This window comes from Patiria miniata, unplaced genomic scaffold (genome assembly GCF_015706575.1).
Source record: "Patiria miniata isolate m_02_andy unplaced genomic scaffold, ASM1570657v1 HiC_scaffold_24, whole genome shotgun sequence".
Taxonomy (NCBI): Eukaryota; Metazoa; Echinodermata; class Asteroidea; order Valvatida; family Asterinidae; genus Patiria; species Patiria miniata.
In genome coordinates, this window is record NW_024037063.1 from 15,103,017 (window position 1) to 15,126,251 (window position 23,235).

The 23,235-nt window shown below is 38.7% G+C and overlaps 4 protein-coding genes across 4 annotated transcripts; all 4 read right to left on the reverse strand.

Moving 5' to 3' along the window:
• Positions 1-3,012: 3,012 nt before the first annotated feature.
• LOC119732315 (ficolin-2-like) lies at positions 3,013-4,068 on the reverse strand. Its single transcript, XM_038205774.1, has one exon. The coding sequence runs from the start codon at positions 4,066-4,068 to the stop codon at positions 3,013-3,015; it is 1,056 nt and encodes a 351-aa protein (XP_038061702.1).
• A 5,357-nt stretch (positions 4,069-9,425) lies between these two features.
• On the reverse strand, positions 9,426-10,667 carry LOC119732316 (microfibril-associated glycoprotein 4-like). The gene has a single exon (XM_038205775.1). It carries the CDS (start codon positions 10,482-10,484, stop codon positions 9,426-9,428), a length of 1,059 nt encoding a protein of 352 aa, XP_038061703.1. The 5' UTR covers positions 10,485-10,667.
• A 3,648-nt stretch (positions 10,668-14,315) lies between these two features.
• On the reverse strand, positions 14,316-15,973 carry LOC119732523 (microfibril-associated glycoprotein 4-like). Its single transcript, XM_038206081.1, has one exon. The coding sequence runs from the start codon at positions 15,731-15,733 to the stop codon at positions 14,699-14,701; it is 1,035 nt and encodes a 344-aa protein (XP_038062009.1). The 5' UTR covers positions 15,734-15,973; the 3' UTR covers positions 14,316-14,698.
• A 3,554-nt stretch (positions 15,974-19,527) lies between these two features.
• Positions 19,528-21,659, reverse strand: LOC119731704 (microfibril-associated glycoprotein 4-like). The gene has a single exon (XM_038204923.1). It carries the CDS (start codon positions 21,403-21,405, stop codon positions 20,365-20,367), a length of 1,041 nt encoding a protein of 346 aa, XP_038060851.1. The 5' UTR covers positions 21,406-21,659; the 3' UTR covers positions 19,528-20,364.
• Positions 21,660-23,235: the final 1,576 nt, after the last annotated feature.

Sequence of the window (23,235 nt, forward strand, 5' to 3'; positions counted from 1 at the left end):
CGATCGAAGGAGCTATCAGTCAGTGAGTAGAGAGGTGTGTTCTCATCGGCATCAAAGTACACACTCCCTTGAGTTGCATTGAAGTCTTCGGGATGCTCTCGTCTTGTGGCAAGGTTCAACTCGCACATTTTATTGCAGTCGTTAAAGTTAAAAGACTTGCAACGTTCATCCATGCTGCATTCCCGTCCGCAGATGACACGAGATCGTACAATTTTGTTTGAATATGCCAACTCTTTTAGGGCGCAATTTTCAGAGGCATAAAAGGTGTGTTTCCCTGCATAAGAAGTTTTAAATCCAGAGACAAACAAGGCAGCTCCCTGGCACATGATGAATATTATACGAAACAGTTCCAGACGATTCAAAATACTTTGCGCCATTGTTTCTATTACGGATTAAGTATATTTTTTTTTGTTATGACGAAAGAAATTACGACGATCTCATTTTATTCGACGTGATGTTTGCAGGAGATAGTTATAATTGTGTGGAACAAAATTCAGCGATTTGTCATGTCTGATGTAACAATAACTATATCAACAACAGTTGTTAAACAACTAACATTTCAAGCCATACAGCTTTCGGTTGCTGTCTTCTTTACACAACTGCCAGAGTGCTTTGTTGATACTGAGGCCTGGCGAGGATGAGATTTGGTAGTTTACAGACAACAATGGGTTGAGGTAGACGATGTGGAACTCTCTGATTGGTTTAACTTCATACGTCATTCCACGTCAGTGGTTTGTAATTGGTCAATCTTTCCACCAGTCACAAACCGTAAAGCCTTTGTTGGCAGGAGTTTTTATAAGCCATTACCCCATCAGTCTGATATTATGGATATATTTACTCTGTGAAGCGCTGAAGTACAGTCTTCGTTCTGTGAATTAATTGTAGTCATAAAAAAAGTAAATTACCAGCAGTCTTCAAGTAAGTAGTCATATCGCTGGCAACTATAGCTCTTACGATACTGTTTTAGTTCCAGCGATTCTACTGAAATTGAGAGGGTGAATATTGGTCTCGTAGGAACAATATTCTGGTTATAATGCCTACCCCTTAAGGCCACTAGCTAATTGCTTCAAGGGGAAACGATTACCAAAGATGCCTCACTCTAGGAGCACGAGCTCATTACGCTCAAGGATGAACGATTACCAAACCTTTATTGACAGCCTGATATTAAATAGAGTCACAGACATTGGGAGTTGCGTTTAACATCCGATGTAGGTATGTACGCTGGACTCTTTGGTTAAGGCAGATTACATTTCTTGTAATACTAAGAGAAGGGCAAATATATGGGCAGTGCTCAATTTCTGAGGAGCAGATTCCGTTAATAGGGTTTAGTTTAGTGCTCGACATGCTTCGAATATGTATGTTAGATCTCAAAATTCGGGAACGATTCGTGAGAGACTTGCGGAAACCAGTCATCACCCTGGGTCCAGGGTTCAGGGTAAGGTTGAAGTTGACGCCCTGAAGACGAGGTTGTGAACAAAAGGGTATCCATCAATACGTGTTTTGAATGGTAAGGCCCAGTGGCCTTACACAATGCCAACCACACTGCTAGAATCACATTCTTGCACACTCAACACATTAAATCAATGGAGAAAAAAATCAATCAGGGATTGGTTCTCATCACTCAGTTTATTCAACGTCATTGGTCATTGGAACCTTTTTTTTGGTATCGCAATATACAAGCAAAATGTAAAACGTGAATATTAATGAAAATCCGTTGAAAAGTATAAGGGTTAAGGTGGCCTATTCCTCCCGCGTCTCGATGTGTGTTTCATGGGCAACTAAATGTACTTTTAAATAAGCACTGGAAAAATGACAACACGCCCTGAATTATGCATAATGTTGATAGTTGGGTCAGTAATATGGTTATTATTACAAGTAATTACTATTGATTTGCTTTCATTTTGAATAAAACAAATTACAGCCCCCGCAAAAAAAAAAACACCCACGACGTTTTGCAACACGAAATAAGCGAGCTAACAATGAAAAGTCCATGCCAAAAAAGTGGAACGAATTTGATTTGTCGAAGAGCATTTTACTTTTCGTTCTTTTACAGTAGGAATAACCAGCAACCCATATATATTCCACTTGTGCAGTAACACGTGTATTGGAAATAATGACACCCGACTAATTTTACAAGTTAAATTCTATTTATTTGGGTTTTGGGGATTTTTAAATATTTTCTTGCGAGAGTAACTGTATTTAAATGATGTTGACTTGTGTATTTTGTTTGCCAAAGAATAACGCTCAATCAAGTTTGTCAGCCGACGCCATTTGTGCAAAGTTCCATTTGTAAAATATAAATATGAATAATCAATAATGGAATCAGGCTAAATAAAATTTTAGTTTGTTTGTTTGTTTGTTTGTTTCTGTTTTCGGTAATGTGGTTTTATTTGTTTATATTTTGCTTTTTACTTTTCTTTTTTCTTTCCACAATAACTGGAGAGAAACAAATCGGTTGGAATAACACAGAGAGTTAAGCTTTCCATTTTCTTTTGCAGTAGGAATAACACTCGACTACAGTTCTAAACTGACGTCATAATTTTGTGGAACTATCGTTCAATAAAAAAAAACAAATCTAGGTTTTCCCAGTTACTTTTACACTTGTATCATTTCAATTCCATAGAAAAAATAACACCAATAGATTTCATACTTGGTCCAATGTAATCGCAAAGTAGGAGGTTTTGATTTGTCCTAGTTTTGTTAAATTCGTCTCGTGAAATTTCAACTATTCAAGTGTTAAAGTAACTGGGAAACTGTTAATGAACATTTTTAAATGTCAAACATAAATTGTGGAAATCATTGTTAAAAAAATAATTTTAACAGTAACAAGGTTAATTAAATGGATCACACATCCAATCCTCTTGTGCAAACAGAGCGTTTTAAAAGATTTAAAAAAAAGGTCATGGGCCAATTTTACGTATAGCACCTTGATTGGTGAAAGGTGAACGTACTGTACAATTTCCCATGATTAACAAGCGTCAACACATTAAAAGAATATTAATAAAACAATGTTTATGGTCCAATTTCCCGCATTTTTATGCTACATGCTTTCAGAGAATAACCCGATTTCCATGAATGCCATTGCAAACCCTGGTAACTACCTGCATTCTCATCTGGGTAGTATTGAGCATTCAGGTGAGAGTAAAAACAATTATTAAACCACCAGGCTCCTGTGTACTTTTGTGCACAAGTGTATAGATCTGACACATCATTGTCATGATCTTTTGTTGAGAAGGGACGTCCTCTGTGATACCACAGGGGATTTGTTTCATGCCCAAGAGAGTCACCGGCAGTGCTGCTGCCATCGTATCGACCAATATTCAGATTGTACTCACCCGGGGATATTTGGAAATCTGAATACTTTGCCCATGCCGTGTTGCCCTCCCAGTCCTCTAAATCAACTCGTAGCTCCCATGTTCCATATGACTCATAAGACGTCAGAGTCACCAAGTTGTCATTGCCCAACCAGAACTCACCGGACAGATCGCCAAAGCCAGACTGGTACTCGGCCCAGTTGCCGTAGAAGTCCACGCTGCCATCTTGTCGCCTCTGAAACACGATCCATCCCCCGCCGTCAGTTTCCATGTCACAGTATACACGAAGACCGCCATTACCAAATCCCTCTGGGTAGATTGTGTAGATACCGCTTGAACGATAGTCGGCATGAAGGAGCATCTTGCAACTTTTGCAGTGATCCAAGTAGCTATCAGTCAGTGAGTGGAGAGGTGTGTTCTCATCTGCATCAAAGTACACACTTCCTTGAGTTGCGTTGAAGTCTTCAGGATGCTCTTGTCTTTTGGCAAGGTTCAACTCGCACATTTTACTGCAGTCGTTGAAGTTAAAAGACTTGCAATGGTCATCCATGCTGCATTCCCGTCCGCAGATGACACGCGATCGAACAAGTTTTTGTTCATAGGTAAACTCTTGTAGTGCGCGATTTTCAGCAGCATAAAACATATACTTCCCCGTATAAGAAGTTTCAAATCCAGAGACAAACAACGTAGCTCCCAGGCATATGATGAATATTATTTGAAATACTTTCTGAACCACATAGGTCTGTTTCGCCATTCTTTCAGTTTGTTGAAGTCCTCGTTATAATCAACGGAGTTCTGATGATGGAGACGTCTATAATAGATCCCTCTCGAAATTGATCTACTGCACGCAAAGATTATTTGATATATGGAGCGGCATATGTTCCCAAAGAGAGTTCCCTAGTTACTATGGCTACTCCTTTTGCTGGAGGCCACAAGCTTATTGCAGTCAAGGATGATTACCACACCTGAATTGACAGCCATATAATAAGAAAACTTAAATCAAGTCACGAATATGTGGAGTCGAGTCCACAGCAACACCCCCAAACGTTCATGTACTTGGAGGCCTGGCAATTGCTCTGTTAAAAGAAATGTGAAAAATTCTCAATATTTTAGAATGATCACCGTTATTTGAGGGTCTTGTTGATGATGACCACATTTGTATGGTTGCTCATACCGTAAACATCTACATAATCTGCAGACCTATTATGTTCTAAAATGAATCTGTTACATGTTGCATATTTTTTAACAACCCTTTCCATGATGGTCACACTTAATATTTCCGTCCGTCATTTTTGGAATACAATTTTGTTTCTTCAAGGTCCAGTTTGTGCGGATATATTTTAACGACCAACGAACTTAGCCTGAAATACGAACATTCTGATACAAAATTCCATCTTAGTTTGCTTGTGGCGATTCCATACCATTTTATTCACTATTGTGTGTTTCATTTCTGGCAATTTCATGCTAGCCTTTTTTTAGAGAATAATCCGTTCCACTGAGTACACCACATCCCCATTCACACTTAGCAAAGGAATATGTGCTAAGCCGGTTTTAAACAAGTACATTTAAAACCCGGCAAGTGGACTGAACGCAGATAATAGACTCTACAGGGTGACCCCTAAAAATGCAACCCTGAAACATTTGCCTTTTTCAAAAACATGATCTGTGATTGATATGTTTTAGATATCAGATTAAAGCTGAGAGTTCTTTTCTTCAAATACTGAAAAAAAAGTAATCACGAAAACAGCATATTGGGTTGCTGAGAAAATGCCAATTAAACAAAACTCCTTTTTGGTCAATTCCAATGGTATTACTACAGTTGAGGGATTTACCCTGTACCTTTTTGTGCATGAAATGCATGTAGCGGATTGTGTCCCAATCTTTACAAACAACTTGACACATAATATGACAAGAGCACCAATGAATTTGATGAATATACCTGTTATTTTCCATATGAACAGGTATCTTATGCTTTTCAGTCCTATTTTAAACCTTTCAGCATCATACACAATGTGAAGAAATAAAAAAAATTGCACAGATAAAAACAATTTAAAATGAGTGTTTTTTAACTGTGCTAATGTCATTGGAATGGACCAAAAAGGGAACTAATGTTGTATTACAATCGTATAATCTCATTGGTCTGTAAATATTGGGTAAACGTATAAATTGTGGAGGATTTAAGGCCAGTATTCGCTTTGTTTATTTGTTGTCGTCATAGAAAACGCCACTGTAATAATAATGCACACCAAACCATAAAGACATTGCGTTCATACCAAATGCACGCTCTTTGAATCCATTCTCAACAGTGAATGAGAAAGGCATTATATGCATTGAATGGCAAGTCAGAGATACAGACGTTTGTAATTGGAGCAGCCATTTCGGCAGTAAGCAACTTCACATGATAACACGGACTGTCACGATATCGATTTAGTTCCAGTGAAGCGAATGATCGAGTTTGAATGGGACATATTGTTGTTCTCGAGGGACAATTCTCTGGTTACTATGCCTACTCCTTCTGCCAAGGCAACACAATTATTGTGGTCAATTAATTGTCGTCATAAAAGATGCATGACTGTTATAACGAAGGCACTTGGAATATTGCGTACGTTCATATCAATTTCACGTTCTTTGACTCCATTCGCATCATTTAATGGGAAAGTAATAGTGATAAATGCGTCCATCATCTAAGCAGGGGTCTTTATAATCAGCAACTTTAGGAATTATAGCACGAACTGCCACGATATTGATTTAGTTTCAGTTAATCTAATGAGATTGGGACGTATTTTTTTTCTTGAGGGACATTTAAACGATTGATCAACAGACCGAACTTACAGTCTGAAATTAAATAAAGTCACTAATATTCTGACTTGTGTTCACAAAATCCTAACTCATCTGTCTTAACGACATTACAATTGCTTGGTTGGAAGACTTGTAAACACGTCTCAAGGTTTGAGAATAATCGCCATCATTCAAACAATAACCACGGCCTTCTTGAATGAATACTGTGTTTCTATTTTACGAGAAATCTGCCCAGGCATTTTTCTGCAACTAACCATAACATTGACTAAATTGTCAGTGCTTGATAAGTATCTACGGCTCCACAAGATGTCAGAGCCGTGTGGTCTTTAGTTGGAGCGTCACCAAGCGTCATGATAAGCCCGTGCATGAACATGGGGTAGGGTTCGCTCGTCCACCGTCCTATCTAAGGGCGCTGTTGACCTCCAATTTGTCTGAGCTCTCATTGGACGGATTTTGGTTCTTCGGAAGCGCGATGGAATGAACGTCATTGCTAACATTAGGTGGCCTATCATCAATGCCTTGCGAAACTGATTCTGTGAATGGATTAGCGAGCACCATCTTCATAAGATGGGGCGGTGGGGACCAACGAAGGAATATAGGGCAGACAGAGCCCTGCCCTGGGCATGGGTCTCCTCGGTTGGGAAAATATTATGCAAGTGTGCTCCCCTCTATAGTTTACAGGTCTATGTTTACCCATGCCACGCATTTACATCTGTTGTAGGTATGTCTGTCTTGACTCAATTGCAGATTTATTATCTATATGGGGAAAGGACAGAATGTTTGGATAGTGTTCAACTAGAGATAACCCATTGCGTTATTAGGGTGGTGTTGTGGGCGTGACCTTTTTTCGAAGATATATGTTGGATCTCAGAAATTCGTGAACAGATCTTTCGCGACGCGGCAACCAATCGGAATCCAGGAATGCAACTCACCTGCCAGGGTTCCTCGTTGAGACTCAGGTTGATATTGACGGCCTGAAGACGAAGTTGGGGTTTTAAAGAATAAGCCCAAGTCGCCTTATAGCTGCCAATTACACTGCTAGAATCAGATTCTCGCACACTCAACACTTATCAATCTAGAAATAAACTCAATCATGGATATAGTTCTCATCACTCAGTTTATTCAACGTCATTGGTCATTGGAACATTATAATTTTGTATCGCAATATACAAGCAAAAGGTAATAATGTGCACGTTAATTAAAATTCAATGAAAATAATGTTTTTGCCCTTTTCCCGTATCCCAATGTGTGTTTTATGGTAAATGTATTTTACATTCAAATAAGCACTCAGGATGACAAAACACCCTAAATCATGCATGATATCAAAATGTTGCTTTATTTATAATAATATAACAAATGATTAGCATTCGTTTCAAACAAATTACAACCCCCCCCCCAAAAAAAACCCACGACTTTTTGCAACACGGTCATTACTGAACAATAGCTGACAAAGCAGAGCCTTATGTGACAAAAATGTTTGATTGGGCGGAGAATTGTTTTCTTTCTATACAGTGTTTTAAAAAAATGCAAACGAAATATAACGGAATGCCAGACGTAGAATGAGTAACCAACATCAATAACATGGGTATGGTTTGAAACATACGCCCTTCCACTTTACAAACGTGCAAATTTGATATTTTTCGACAGAGTTATGAGTAATTTTGGAAGAAAGGTCAAGTTGAACATGGGACCAAGTTTTCAGATTGAGGCATTGGGACAAAGGTAGCCTAATTGCCTCTGTCTGGATATTGCCTGGTCTACACAAATGTGTTAAGCGAGTAAACACAATTCTAAACACTTTCTTGTTATTAATACCTCCTGCTAAAACGTTCTAGCATTTAAACATGTTTACAAACTTTACAAATTTTTTAGCATGAGGTGATAGGAAGAAAGTATTTAGAATTGTGGTTACTCGCTTAACACATTTTTCGTCGGCCAGGCAATTCCGCACAAAGGCAATTAGGCTACCTTTGTCCCAATTTCTAAAATTGAAAACTTGGTCCCATGGTCAATTTGCCGTCTCTTTGAAAATTACTCATAACTCTATCAAAAATTATCAGATTTGGACGTTTGATGTCTCATTTTAAAGTGAAAAGGCGTATCTTCTAAACCATACCTATATTATCTATTTTGGTTACACAGTTTACGTCTGGCATTCCATTATATTTTGTTTGCATTTTTTTATACACACTGAATTGCAGAAGGAATAGGCTAAATATTTTGAATTGGTGTAGACAAAAAAAACACGTAATAACATGAGACTAATTTCAAATTTTGATTTGATTTTAAATTCGAATTCTTTTGGTTTTGTGAATTTTTTTATATAAGTTCTTGTGAGATCAAGTGGAGTAACAATATGTTGAAATATTTAAAACTTTTTACAAGAGGAATACTACTTAACCGCAGTTTCTAAACTGAAGTCATAATTTCGTGAACTATAATTGTGCAATAAAATATGTAAATAATTTTAAGAGCCGAAACACCTAACATGTATTTTTTCTGTTTACATATTTACAATTTGCGAGATGTATTTACATAATGTTTAGTTAGAGAGACGCTTAAATGTCTTGCATTTTATTTTAATTCCGAAATTCAAGAAGATTTCTGTCCTTAAAAACATAAACTTAAAGGACGGGAAAAATGAACAATCATCTCGCGATTTGTAACATAAGGCGAACAACATGTTTATTTTACACGTATAAATACATTTTCTGCCTGTGGGTATGCCTATTGATAATCTAGCCCATCAAACATGTACATTTAGCATGGAAACAAGCTTTTCGTCGTAGCTGCATCCGTTGAATTTGCCTCAACTTCAACATTTCGGTTGGATCAAATGTGTACTTGTCATTATGTAACCTTTCTGTTATGTCAGATGCAAGACAAAATACAGGTATTCTTCTAATAATAACAAAGAAAAAAACAAATCTAAAATATATCAAACATTATTTAAATTGAAAATCAGGTCCCATCTTCATGTGCCAACAATGCCTTTTAAAAACTGAAAGGAAAATGCATGGGCCTATTTTACGAATCAAACGTTGAACACTTTTGTTGGAATATTCCGTGCCAGCCAGCCCAAAACGACTCCTGCTCATTTTCTACGTCAAAGATATTTGGGCTATATTTGGCAATTGAATTAGACAGTACACAGTATAAAACAGTCACTTTCATGAAAAAACTATTTCGGAATAGATCAATGTAAAATGCAAAAGCAATGAATTTTAAAAACGAGAAATGATAAAAGATAAACATACTGCACAATTATCCATGATTTACAAGCACAAACTCATTAAACAAATAATTACTAAATCAAAATGGTCCAATTTCACGCATTTTTATGTGACATGCTTTCAGAGCATAACCCGATTGCCATGAACGCCATTGAACGCCCTGGTAAATACCAGCATTCTCATCGGGACAATATTGACCATTCAAGTGAGAGAAATAACAATCATTAAACCACCAGGCTCCTGTATACTTTTGTGTACAATTATACATATCTGACGCATCATTGTCATGATCCTTTGTTGAGAAGGGACGTCCTCTGTGATACCACAAGGGATTTATGTCATACCCAAGAGAGTCACCGGCAGTGCTGCTCGCATCGTACTGGCCAATATTCAGATTGTACTCACCCGGGGATATTTGAAAATCTGAGTACTTTGCCCATGCCGTGTTGTTCTCCCAGTCCTCTAAATCAACACGTAGCTCCCATGTTCCACGTGAATCATCAGACGTCAGAGTCACCAAGTTGTCATTGCCCAACCAGAACTCACCGGACAGATCGCCAAAGCCAGACTGGTACTCGGCCCAGTTACGGTAGAAGTCCACGCTGCCATCTTGTCGCCTCTGAAACACGATCCATCCCCCGTCGTCAGTTTCCATGTCACAGTAGACACGAAGACCGCCATTACCGAATCCATCTGGGTAGATTGTGTAGACACCGCTTGAACGATAACCGGCATCGAAGAGCATCTTGCAACTTGTGTAGCGATTCAAGGAGCTATCAGTCAGTGAGTAGAGAGGTGTGTCCTCATCTGCATCAAAGTACACACTCCCTTGAGTTGCATTGAAGTCTTCGGGATGCTCTCGTCTTGTGGCGAGGTTCAACTCGCACATTTTATTGCAGTCGTTAAAGTTAAAAGACTTGCAACGTTCATCCATGCTGCATTCCCGTCCGCAGATGACACGAGATCGAATTGTTTTTGCTGCATACCCATACTCTTTTAGGGCGCGATTTTCAGCGGCATAAAACGTGTGTTTCCCTGTATACGAATTTTCATATCCAGAGACAGACAAGGTAGCTCCCTGACATATTATGGTTATTATGTGAAACAGTTCCAAACCACTAAAGATCATTTTCGCCATATTTTTCTCTCCAAAACTTGAAGTCCTAGCTGTGACTGAAGTATTAAACGTCGACGTTAGTTTTTCTAGTAATGTGTGCCAGATAGTTGAAATCACGGGGAACAAAACGACAAAAAATCAAGCCACACTGCTTTCGGTAGCTGTTTACTTTACACAACTGCTAGATTGCTGTGATACAGAGGCCTGGTGATGATGGATTGGGCAGCTTACAGAAAGAAATAGGTTAAGGGAGACGACGTGGGTCTCTCTGATTGGTTATCAGATGAATACGTCATTCCAGTTCAGTGGCTTGTTATTGGTCAGTCTTCCCGCCAGTCACAAACCGTAGCCTTTGATTGGCGGATGTCTCACCGTAAGCTTATTACCTCTCGGTCTGTAATATATGGATTAACGTTCTTTGTGAAGCGCTGAAGTCCTGTCTTCGTTTTAATTACTTGTCGTCATACAAACTAAATACTGTAATAACAAAGGCACCGACAATCAGGAGATTTCGTGCCTTCATATCAATTTCACGCTCTGTGATTCCATTCTCAAAATTGGATTAGAAGGTTAGTGATAAAGACGTCAATAATTAAAGCAGTCGTTTCGACAATCAGCAGCTTCACAAAATGACGAACTGTCACGATATCGATTTAGTTCCAGTGAATCGAATGAGATTGGGACGCATGTATTGTTACTCTCGAGGGGTAATTCTCTGGTTGCCATGCCTACTCCTTATGCCGAAGGCATCAAGCTTATTGCTTTCAGTTAAGAATGATTGACAAACCTGAATTGACAGTCTGACATATGCAGACTTGCGTTCACAAAAATCTCTACTCCTTTGTATTTATGAATGACATTACGATTGCTGGGTTGCAAGATTGAGAAAATGTCTTCATATTTATAATAAACGCCATCTCTCATTTCTTAACCTGTCATTGAACGGATTTAAAAGTGTGGGTGGGTGTGTGTGTGTGTGTGTCCCCCCACGCCCACATCGATTGACGTCCATGCCGAAGACGTGCCCGCCCGCCAGCCCTGCTAGAGTGGAGTTGGTGAATTTTCCTGTAAACTACAGCATATTTTACAGCATATGTCTTCTCTCGTTCGCCGCTGCCTTTTTGTTTCGTCGCGCGCGCCCTCTGTCTCGTCAAGCGTGCTGTCTCGTTGCAGTTCTTGGTCCTGTCAGGTTTTTTTTTAATTGTAGTAAAACTATGACAGACCCCAAATAATAATTGTTGTCTTATGTGCAACTGATTCTAGCAGGCTACGGTCTGACGTGAACTGCCCTATTAATTTTTCTCTCCCTCTTTTTCCTTTCTTTTTGAGTCTCTCTGTCTCTCTAAGTCTTTTTTTCTAAGCCCCCTACGCCCCCCGCCTGGATCTGCCCCTGGAGTCGAGTCACCAAAAATTGTGAATCGAGTCAAACTTGAGTCGAATCATTGACTCGAGTCATTACAACTCTGTGCTGAGATGGGTTTTTAGGAACTAATCTCTGTCCTAAATGTCGTGTCCGAATCAGCTGGCTGTATAACACACGCCTCTATGTGAAGTGGCTGTAGCCGCTACCCAGGGCCTTCTACACGTACGTTCCTAGTCTGGTTCCCAGACCTGACAAGTATTCCCGACGCTCAAGTCTAAATTGTAGGTCAGGCAGCCTCCATGGCTACAAATAAACATGACGACATTGATGACCCTTTTCAAAGCTCGGCTTCGTTTCCGATTTCGCTTTATCACTTATAGCGTTTAGTGTTCTGATCAAATTTGTAAATAAATCACTTGTTTCGTAATATCATACAGTTATGATAGTAAAGTTTGATGTTTCTGTAAGATAACATTGACTAATGTTGATCTGGAATCTTCAAAATTAGACGACCAAATAGCACTGTTAGCAGGCGGAGCCGAATGAAGACCGAGTTTTGGAAAATCTCGGTAAACGGTCGTCAAATTCAAAATTGTACATGACGCATCAAAAAGTTCGCCCATACGATCCGAGTATATTTGATGCACAAAATCGTCGAAAATTCAAGTTTTTTAAAATGAAAGCAATGAATTTTAATTATCAACTCATTAAAAAAATTTTAATAAGCAATTAGCAGTTAATTAAACCTATGTTATACTCGGAAATACTCGGGCGCTATCCGATTCCTCCCGTTTTAGTCACGTGACGTAAATTGTAACACAATGTATTACCGGAGGCTACCGGACCTAAGATTCATCAGGAATAGTCAGAATCTTTTGGTTTTGGAACCAGACTAGTACGTTCCAGCCGCACTTTTAACTGCGCATGTGCGACTCCTAGAGTATTGTATCCTCAAAATGTGATCACTTAGCATCTACATAGCTATGTAGATGCTAATTTTTGAGGACACTATTCCGTTGCTTGGGTTTTGTTGGGGTTGTGACTTTTGTCGAAGATGTAAGTTACTGTTAGATAATCCAAAATCGTGAACAGTTAGTCCGATACTTTTGGCAACCAATCGGAATCCAGAATCCCGGGTCCAGTATTGAGATTGAGGTTGAAGTTGACGCCCTGAAGACGTGGCTGCGGATGAAAGGTCGCCTCAGAAGTGCCAATCACACTGATAGAATCACATTCTCGCACATTTAAGACTTTAAATCGATCGAGAAAAAACTTAATATGTATTGGTTCTCGTCACTCAATTTATTCAACGTCATCGGTCATTGGAACCATTTTTGTTTTGGCATCGCATTATACAAGCAAGTAAAATGTGCATATTAATTCAGATTCAATGGAAATTCATAGTTTTTGCGCTCTTCTCGTCTCTTGCTGTGTCTTCTTTGTTAAATTGTATTAGCTTTCAATTCAGCACCCAGGGGTAACAATACGACCTAAATTATGCATATTGAAATTTCGTTTAATTTACATCATCATTATAAACAACAAACAGCCAGACTTTGTTCCCTGTAATTTCAAAGAATTTACACCCCCTAAAACTACTCCGAGTTTTGAATTCATAATAAATGAACAACAGCTAACGATACAAAACTTCTGGATTAAGTTCGATTGGTTGGAGAGAAATCTTAATTTTCATTTGTTGGCAGAAGGGACAACCAGTAGCCCACATTTTGGGGCTTCCATCATTGTGTGTAATATTCCTTTTTGTACAGTATTAATATTGATAACAAATAATAAGTTCAGACTAATTTTACTATTAATTTTTTTTTTACATTTTCTTGTGCTGCGCTAAACATAGTGAAACATTTTTTTGCAAGAGGAATAACACTAAAACACAGTATCTAAACTGACATCATTTATGCAATAAAACGTTAAAATAATAGTGACATTTGAATATACATGTACATTATTAGACAACGTTGAGGGAACGAGAATGCGAAAAGACAGAAGAAACTTGATGATGACAATCACAAACAGGAAAGCTATTTAACTTCCCCTCAAAAAATATTCAGCAAAACGTTCCATTCATTTCTATTATAACGCTTTGAATGTTTTTTTTTTCAAATTCAGATTGAACTATTCTTAATTTCACTTTTAGAATATTTTTGCATTCAATTTTGTGTTTATGCACACGAGATTTCGTTTCTGTCATTCAAGTTCGTTTAAGTCACTTCTTTTCTGTTGACAGACTTTCAAAATTACATTTTGAATCATTCTTGAGTTGAATATTCAAGCATATATTCGCAATTTAATTTCACAAAAGTAATTGCAACCAAATCAACACGGGCAGGATGTTGTCACCGTAGATTTGTTCTTCGTTTATCGGCAATCAAATGTCAACCTCTTGTTACTGGCTCGACAAAATTGAATGAACTTCACGACCATTAAATAACCTTATTTGTCAAAAGAACAAACGTAATTACATTACTCAATTTGGCGATAGAACGCGGATTTAAGGCAGCATTAAATTTCAAATTAGAGTCAACAAGCAAGCTAGGTTCTTTTCTGTATCACATTTCCCCCATTTGGGTGATTTTTTTCACCATTTAAATTAGACAGTGTTTGCAAAGGCGATTTGATGCGTTTTCAATGTGAGGGGAAAGTACGCTTTCTTCTATTTTCCGAAAAGAGATGTACAGCTAGCACTGCATGTGCACGTGAACTTTTATTTACAACAACACCTAATTTTGAACAGATTTACAATTTGCATGTGAACCATTCAAAAGTGATGCAAATTTAAGGCGCGAAATGGTACTAGATGACCATGATTGAACAATCATCTATGGTTTACATGCACTAGAAGAACAATCTTCATTCATGGTGCAATTTCACGCATTTTCATGCTACATGATTTCAGAGAATAAGGAACTGGTTTCCAATAAAGCCATTGCACGCCATTGTAACTACCTTCATTCGCATATGGGTAGTAGCGACCATTCAAGTGGGAGGCAAAACACCAATTAAACCACCAGGCTCCAGAGTTGTGTTGGGCACAATTATAATTAACTGCATCATTGTTACGATCCTTTGTTGTGAAGGGGCTTCCTCTATGATACTCAAGAGAGTCACCGGCGGTGCTGGTGACATCGTATCGACCAATAGTCAGATTGTACTCACCCGGGGATATTTGGAAATCTGAGTACTTTGCCCATGCCGTGTTGTTCTCCCAGTCCTCTAAATCAACGCGTAGCTCCCATGTTCCACGTGAATCATCAGACGTCAGAGTCACCAACTTGTCATTGCCCAACCAGAACTCACCGGACAGATCGCCAAAGCCAGACTGGTACTCGGCCCAGTTACGGTAGAAGTCCACGCTGCCATCTTGTCGCCTCTGAAACACGATCCATCCTCCGCCGTCAGTTTGCAAGTCACAGTAGACACGAAGACCGCCTTTACCGAATCCCTCTGGGTAGATTGTGTAGGTACCGCTTGAACGATAACCGGCATCCAAGAGCATCTTGCAACTTTTGTAGTGATTCAAGGAGCTATCAGTCAGTGAGTAGAGAGGTGTGTCCTCATCTGCATCAAAGTACACACTCCCTTGAGTTGCGTTGAAGTCTTCCGGATGCTCTCGTCTGGTGGCGAGGTTCAACTCGCACATTTTACTGCAGTCGTTAAAGTTAAACGACTGGCACTGCTCATCCATGCTGCATTCCCGTCCGCAGATGACACGAGATCGCGCATTTATTTTTGCATACGCAAACTCTTTTAGGGCGCAATTTTCAGCGGCATAAAACGTGTGTTCCCATGTATAAGAAGTTTTAAATCCAGAGACAGACAAGGTAGCTCCCTGGCATATGAAGGATATTATGTGAAACAGTTCCAGGCCAGTAAAGATCTGTTTAGCCATTGTTTACATTAGTTGAAGTCCTCGTTAAGATCAAGGGATTTAACGCCAATCTCAGTTTTTTTCTTGTAATGCGTGCCAAATAGTTGAAATTACAGGGATTAAAATTTAGCGAATTGTCGTGTCCGATTGAACTATGAGTAATGATTGCGATACGACCAAAATAAAAAACAACACTGCTTGCTAAAGCAGACTTCTCGAAATCACTTCTAGATAGCTATCTACTGGTGTAGAGGTCTGGTGGTGATATATTTTGTTACAGCTTGGCAAGGAATGTATTGCACGACGATGTGTAATTCAGTGATTGGTTGTCGCGGTATGATACGTAATTCCACACAAGTGGCTCGTAATTGGTCAGTTTACCCGCCAGTCACAAACCCTAGCCTTTGATTGGCAGATGTGTTGTAGGCGTGTAGTCTCATCGATCTGTAAGACATGGACGAACGTACATTTGTGATATGGACGTCTGTAATTTAAGGAGTGGTGACGACAATAAGCAGGTATATGATAGCAAGATCCCTAACGATATTGATTTAGTTCCAGCGATGCTAATGTAATGTTTGCAGGAGCAAAATGTTGTTCTGAAGATAAAACTCTCTGTTACTATGGCTAATCCCTTTGCCGGAAGCCACAAGCTTGTTGCATTCATTTATGATCACCACACCTGACTTGACAACCTTATATTAAAAAATTGAAATTACGTCACAAATATGGTGAGTCAAGTCCACAGCAATACCTCAAGTTTCATGTACATTTGTACTTGGAGGGCTGGCGATTGCATTGTTGAAAGAAATGCGAAAATGCCTCAATATTATAGATTGTCACTTTTATTTATTTAGTTCTTAATCAGGGCCTTGTTGATGATAACTGTGTTTTGTATATTAGTTCATACCTTAAAATTGTACGTAATTATCAGCATCGTCATTTCCTAAAAATATATCCAATATCAAGCATCTTTTGTTAATATACCTCGCCATAATATTTCATTTATCGTTATTAATGTACGTCTTTTTGTTTCGTTGAATATGATTTCGTTTGTGCAAGGTCCAGTTTGTGCGACTATAATTTCAATAACTAAAAAAATAAGCCCGTGAGACATACAAACATGATGATGTAAAAACTCCACCTTAGTTTGCTTGTAGCAAATCTAAACCATTTTACTCACTACATTGTATTTGGGTTTATTTCACGCAAATTCATGCTGCACGTTTTCAGAGAATATCCTCTCCTATGATATTACAATACGTCCCCATCCACACTTACTTGCTTATGTGGTTACTATTGAATATTCAAATTAGACAGTTAACCGTTGCGCACACATCAATTTCACGCCCGTTGATTCTTTTCTCGTAAAGTAATAAGAAATTCAGTGACCAGGCGGTATTGGACGCCTTTTCAATTTCAACAGCAGTATTCACAATAAGCAGTCTCACCGATGATAACAAGAAGCCTCACGATATTGATTTAGCTCCAGCAATTCCAATGAAATCGGGAGGGGGAATATTATTGCTTTTGAGGAACAACGTTCTGGTTATTATGCTCTACTTATTATGCTGAAGGCCACATGTTTATTGCGTTCAAGTAAGAATGATTACCAAACCTAAAGTGGCAGCCTAAAATGTCAATAGAATCGCACATTTTTGGAGATGCACGCACAAGTACAATGTATCTAAACCCTTTTATGTAGGTGTTTAATTGACAAATTATTACTAAATTTGTGAGAAGTAATGCAAAAAGTAAACCGTTGAAGAATTTTCTTCAAAATGTACAAATTAATCACGGACATACTGATTGATTACTTTGGTTTATTTGTTACTCTACCTAGAAATGCCATAACCTTTTTTTCAATAACGATGTTATAACGTTCACACTGTCATTTTCGACATGGCATAATCCATAACCCGTTGCACTTTTTCCATACTGGCGAACATGTACATCATTTTGTATACAAAACGTGACGTCAGAGCTGTATATAGACTCTTCACTATTTTTAGTTAGAGCGCCACCAAGCGCCACGATAAGTCTGTGATGTGGAAAGATCCCTTTTCTCCACCTTCGCTCGTACGGGCCCTGCCCTGCAAATAGGACGCTGGGAAAGGCTGATCTCTTCAAGCACTCATTGGATAGATTTTACGTGACCTGTGACGTAGCATGCAGCATATGAACTGCTACAGCTGTTTATCATACCCAGCGCGCTAACTGCATGCGAAGGTCATGATAAGGTACCCATAATGCCCTCCGTACTTCCTTCACAGGATTCTGTGAAACGACATCAGCCCTTCCCAGCGCCCTATTTGCAGGGCGGAGTTACGAGCGAATCCTCCATCGCCCTACCCTATAGGGCGCTGGTCACCTCTTATTTCTCTCAGTTGGACGGATTTTGTTTCCCGATTTTGTGTCACGGGTCAAGGGTCAACTCTTCCTTGTACACATAACAAGAGCGCGATGCGTGTACGTGCAAACTTCACATGTGATTTTGTGAAATGGGTTAGCGGTCACCAGCGTCCTTAGATAGGGCGGTGCGGACGAGTGAAGGGATGTAGGCTCTGTCCCGAGCATTGACCTTCTCTTGAAGGGAATCTACCGCGTACGTCTGTACTGCCCTTTATAGTTTAGCTGTGTTTCCACCTATCCAAGCCATCACATAATTATATGTTAGGTATATATGTCTGTCTTGACTGTATGGCTGATGCAGATTTGAATATCTATATGGGAGGGGCAAAATGTTTGGGTAGTGTTTAATTTCAGTGAGTCTATTGCGTTATCAGGGTTTTCTTGGGGCATGACCTTTTATGAGGGTATACGTTAGATCTCAAACATTCTTTCGAGGTTACTGCGACTATTTAGAATCCATGAATCTGATTCACTTCCCGGGCTCCAGTATTGAGATTTGGTTGAATCCGACGGCCTGAAGACGACGTTGCGGATGAAAGGGGAACCATACGTGGACTTCTGAAGCATAAGCACGAGTTGCCTTACAGCTGCCAATCACACTGCTACGATCACATTTTTTTTCACACTCATTACTTTAAATTAATCAAGAAAAGCATTGGTTCCAATCACTCAGTTTATTCAACGTCATTGGTCATTAGAATCATTTTGTTTATCGCAATATACAGCCAAAAAGTAAAATGTGCATATCAATTAAGATCCGATAAAATAGTTGGTTTTTGCCACTCATCCTGCATCTAGATGCGCTTTTTATGGTCAGTTTAATTATATATCAATTAAGAACTCAACGGTCGACAACATGCTCTAAACCATACGTGATGTTCAAATTTTGAACAAATGTATTATCATTCGTTCCTTGCATTGCACACAAATTACCCCGACTGAAAAATAGTTTGTTCGGTGGAAGAACATTTTTAGTTTGCTTTCTTTGACAGGACGAATAACCAGCAATCCAAATATTTTCCATTTTTTGCAGTTAAAGATTAATAATAAGTGGAATTCGAATTCTCTTGCAAAGGTTTTGTGAATTTTTAAAATACTTTTCTTGAAATAGTAACGGGATTAAAAATATGTTGAAAATTGTAAAACCTTTTTTTAAAGAGTAATAATAACACTCTACTACAAGTTCTAAGCTGACGTTATTTGTGCCACATACCGTCTGTGCAATATAATTATGAATAAGTAATAATGAAATCAGACTAACTAGACAATGAAAGTTTACTCTTTTTTTTTACTGTTATTCCTTTTTTTTTTTTTTTTTTTTTTTTTTTTACTTTTCTCCAAAAAATAATGGAGAAAAAAAAATCGGTCGAAAAAAGAGGTAAAGTAACCAAATATTGAAATTCGAAAAAAAAACACCCATTTTTTTTGTTTACGTATTTACAATTTTGAGAGAACATTTTCCACCAAGTTCCGTCATAGTCCAGAAGAAAAAGAACAAATTGTGCACTTTTTCATTAAAGTGTGAAACTTTAAACAGACCTTTATATTCATGAGAAAAAAAATCACCCTTTAATGGGCGTGGCAGCCATTTGATACAAGAGTGTATAATCTGAGCTACAAAAAAGCAGTATGCAAATCAGCCCAGAAATGCATTACCAATGAAAAGGCAGATACATTATACATGTACACAAAAACAAGCAGTTTCATACCGCACGTTTCAAGACAATATTCTAGTCCGTACACGCAAGTCCAATTCGACTCGTGCTCACTTTCTGAAACGTAGCCATTATGATAATATCTGGCATTTAAACGAGAAAGTGCATAGGCAGAAAAAGGGAGTACAATTTAAACGGTAATTCTGAATAGATCAACAGTTGCAATACCAAACCAATACAAAATTACTGCAAACCTGTGTTCAGCAAACACTTTTCTTAAAACCTTTTTGCTATCACTTTGTAAACACGTATAAATCTAAACATGAGTATTGATGAATACTGTTTAGAATTGCACATGGACTTATAGGCATTGCACACGTAATGTTTAGCTTCTAAAAATGTTTATCAATCATAGCAAGAATGCGTTTAATTGCCTAACACAGTTTTGTCAGTGTTTATTCAAATGTATGAAAGGTGCGAGGTGGTATTAGATAATCATGGTTGTATAATTGTTCATGACTTACAAGTACAAACCAAACAATAATTTCGATATTAACATTATACAATTATTCAATATAAAAACGTTCATGGTCCAATTTCACGCATTTTCATGCTACATTCTTTCAGAGAATAATCACGCGATTTCCATGCAAACCATTGCACGCCCATGTTACTACCAGCATTCTCATCTGGGTAATATGGACCATTCAAGTGAGAATACCAACAATCATTAAACCACCAAGCTCCTTTGTATTTTTTTGCACAATATTGATCATTGTCACGATCCTTTGTTGTGAAAGGACGTCCTCTGTGATCCCACCTGGAATATGTGTGATGCCCAAGAGCAAGAGAGTCACCGGTAGTGCTGCTGGCATCGTATTGGCCAATATTCAGATTGTACTCACCCGGGGATATTTGGAAATCTGAGTACTTGGCCCATGCCGTGTTGCTCTCCCAGTCCTCTAAATCAACTCGTAGCTCCCATGTTCCACGTGAATCATCAGACGTCAGAGTCACCAAGTTGTCATTGCCCAACCAGAACTCACCGGACAGATCACCAAAGCCAGACTGGTACTCGGTCCAGTTACGGTAGAAGTCCACACTGCCATCTTGTCGCCTCTGAAACACGATCCATCCCCCGCCGTCAGTTTCCATGTCACAGTATACACGAAGACCGCCATTTCCGAATCCCTCTGGGTAGATTGTGTAGATACTGCTTGAGCGATAACCGGCATCTAAGAGCATCTTGCAACTTTTGTAGCGATTCATAGAGCTATCAGTCAGTGAGCAGAGAGGTGGGTCCTCATCTTCATCAAAGTACACACTCTCTTTAGTTGCATTGAAGTCTTCGGGATGCTCTCGTTTGGTTGCAAAGTTCAACTCGCACATTTTATTGCAGTCGTTAAAGTTAAACGACTTGCAACGTTCATCCATGCTGCATTCCCGTCCGCAGATGACACGAGATCGCACAGTTTTGTTTGCATATACGAACCCTCGCAGTGCACGATTTTCCGCGGCGTACATGATTTGTTGACGTGGATTAGATTGATGTGCACTGACAAACAAGACCGTTCCCCAAAATATCATCAATTCAAAAACTATGAAACCGGCGTCCAGTTTTGCCATTGCTGAAGAAGTTGACAATGCCAACTATTTTCTCGCTTAGTAAACAAAAGCGTCAACGTGTTGTTCTGCGATGATGTAGATGTATTTAATTGCTATTGTCCACAAGCAGTAAAAGAGGTTCAACAATCAGGTTTGAATCCGGCAACTTCGCTGCTTCAGATCATCGCTACGCTGCTGATGTACGTAAACGGGTTACCATAGTACAGCTTCTCGAATGAAATTGGCGACGTAGTGCTTCTGGTTTATAGCACGGTGTACATTCCACGGAGATGAAAGACACTTATTGGTCAGTAAAATGATTGCTAATGAATAGCTTGCACTGGATTGGTTGATACCAATATAAATGTGAAGTCACCAAACAGTCACGCGGGAAATGTATATCTTTGCGACACACACGTGTAGCTCCGCCCGTGATAACGTCTATAATGTCTCAGTTTGTGCCAACATGCCAAAGACAAGCACTACGTGCTCGCTAAACAAATAGGGCAAATATAGGGCTTATGCTGTCAATTTTTTTAATCAGCCTTAATGGTGCATTAATGAAACATTGTTTCGCTGTGTGTATATTACCACAATTGCTGAATTATGAAGAGAAACAAAGAAAAAAGAGAATTTTATAACGGAAAGGTTTCACCAATGAAGCGTTTCCGATGTACAAATGGTTTTGTTATTGGTTCATTCATGTATAAATGATATGTTGTTTATCAATGCAGTCTGGAGAACCACCTGACATTCTTTTTTTTTTGGAAAATGTTCTGAGTTCAGGGAATCGCCCTCCCTTAAAATATTCCCATTATAAATCTATTGGTTTTCGTATTATTGTGTTATTTTTCAATTGCCTCAATGTGTTCATTGGCATCAATAGATGGGTCAATGGAAATGTTCCCCCACTTTTTAAAGCGTGGGGAGGGAGAGCATATAATTCCCCCTCCCTCTTTTGTGGTCCCTGAATAAATATTGTAGGCCAAAATGTTGTACCTGATATACCATTTTAATTGTCAATCATTTAGTTTTCGTTGATAACTTGACAATTTTATAGTTTTATGCACCGCTGAAAATACATATTGAAAAAAAGTGGCGGCAGCGTCAGAATAAACGAACATAGGCTATTCAACATTTGTTTTCCTTTATGTATGTCAAATGTGATAGAGACGTTTATAATTTCAGTAGCAGTGTCTACAATAAGCAGGTATAAGATATCGATTAATTTCAAGCGATGCTCATGTAATGAAGGGCATATGGCTTTCCTCGAAGGAAAACTGTCAGCTTACTATGACTACTTCCTTTGCCAGAAGCCACAAGCTAATTGCTTTATAATGATTACAACACCTGAATTGACAGCCTTATATAAACCACTGAAATTAAATCACGAATATGTGGAGTCAAGTTCACAACAATATCCCACATTTCGTGTACTTGGAGGCATGACGATTTTTGAAAATGAAATTGCGAAAATACCTCAGTATCTTAGAATGAACACCATTATGTGTTTATATACCAGGGCCGTGTTGATGATAACTGTGTTGTCTCTGTTTGCTCATACCTTAAAATTCTACCTATCCGCATCCCGATTTCCTAAAAAATATTTGCAACATGTAATATTTGTTTTGTATTTTTTTTCGTAATTTTGTGCAAGGTCCAGTTATTCGATTACCAAAGAAATTAGCCTGACATACGAAAATGTCGATGTAAAAACTCCATCTTGGTTTGCTTGTGGCAAATCTAAACCATTCTACCCACTATTCTGTGTTTCATTTCACGCATTTCGATGCTGCACGTTTTCAGAGAATATCCTCTCCCATCATATTACACCACGACCCCCATCCACCC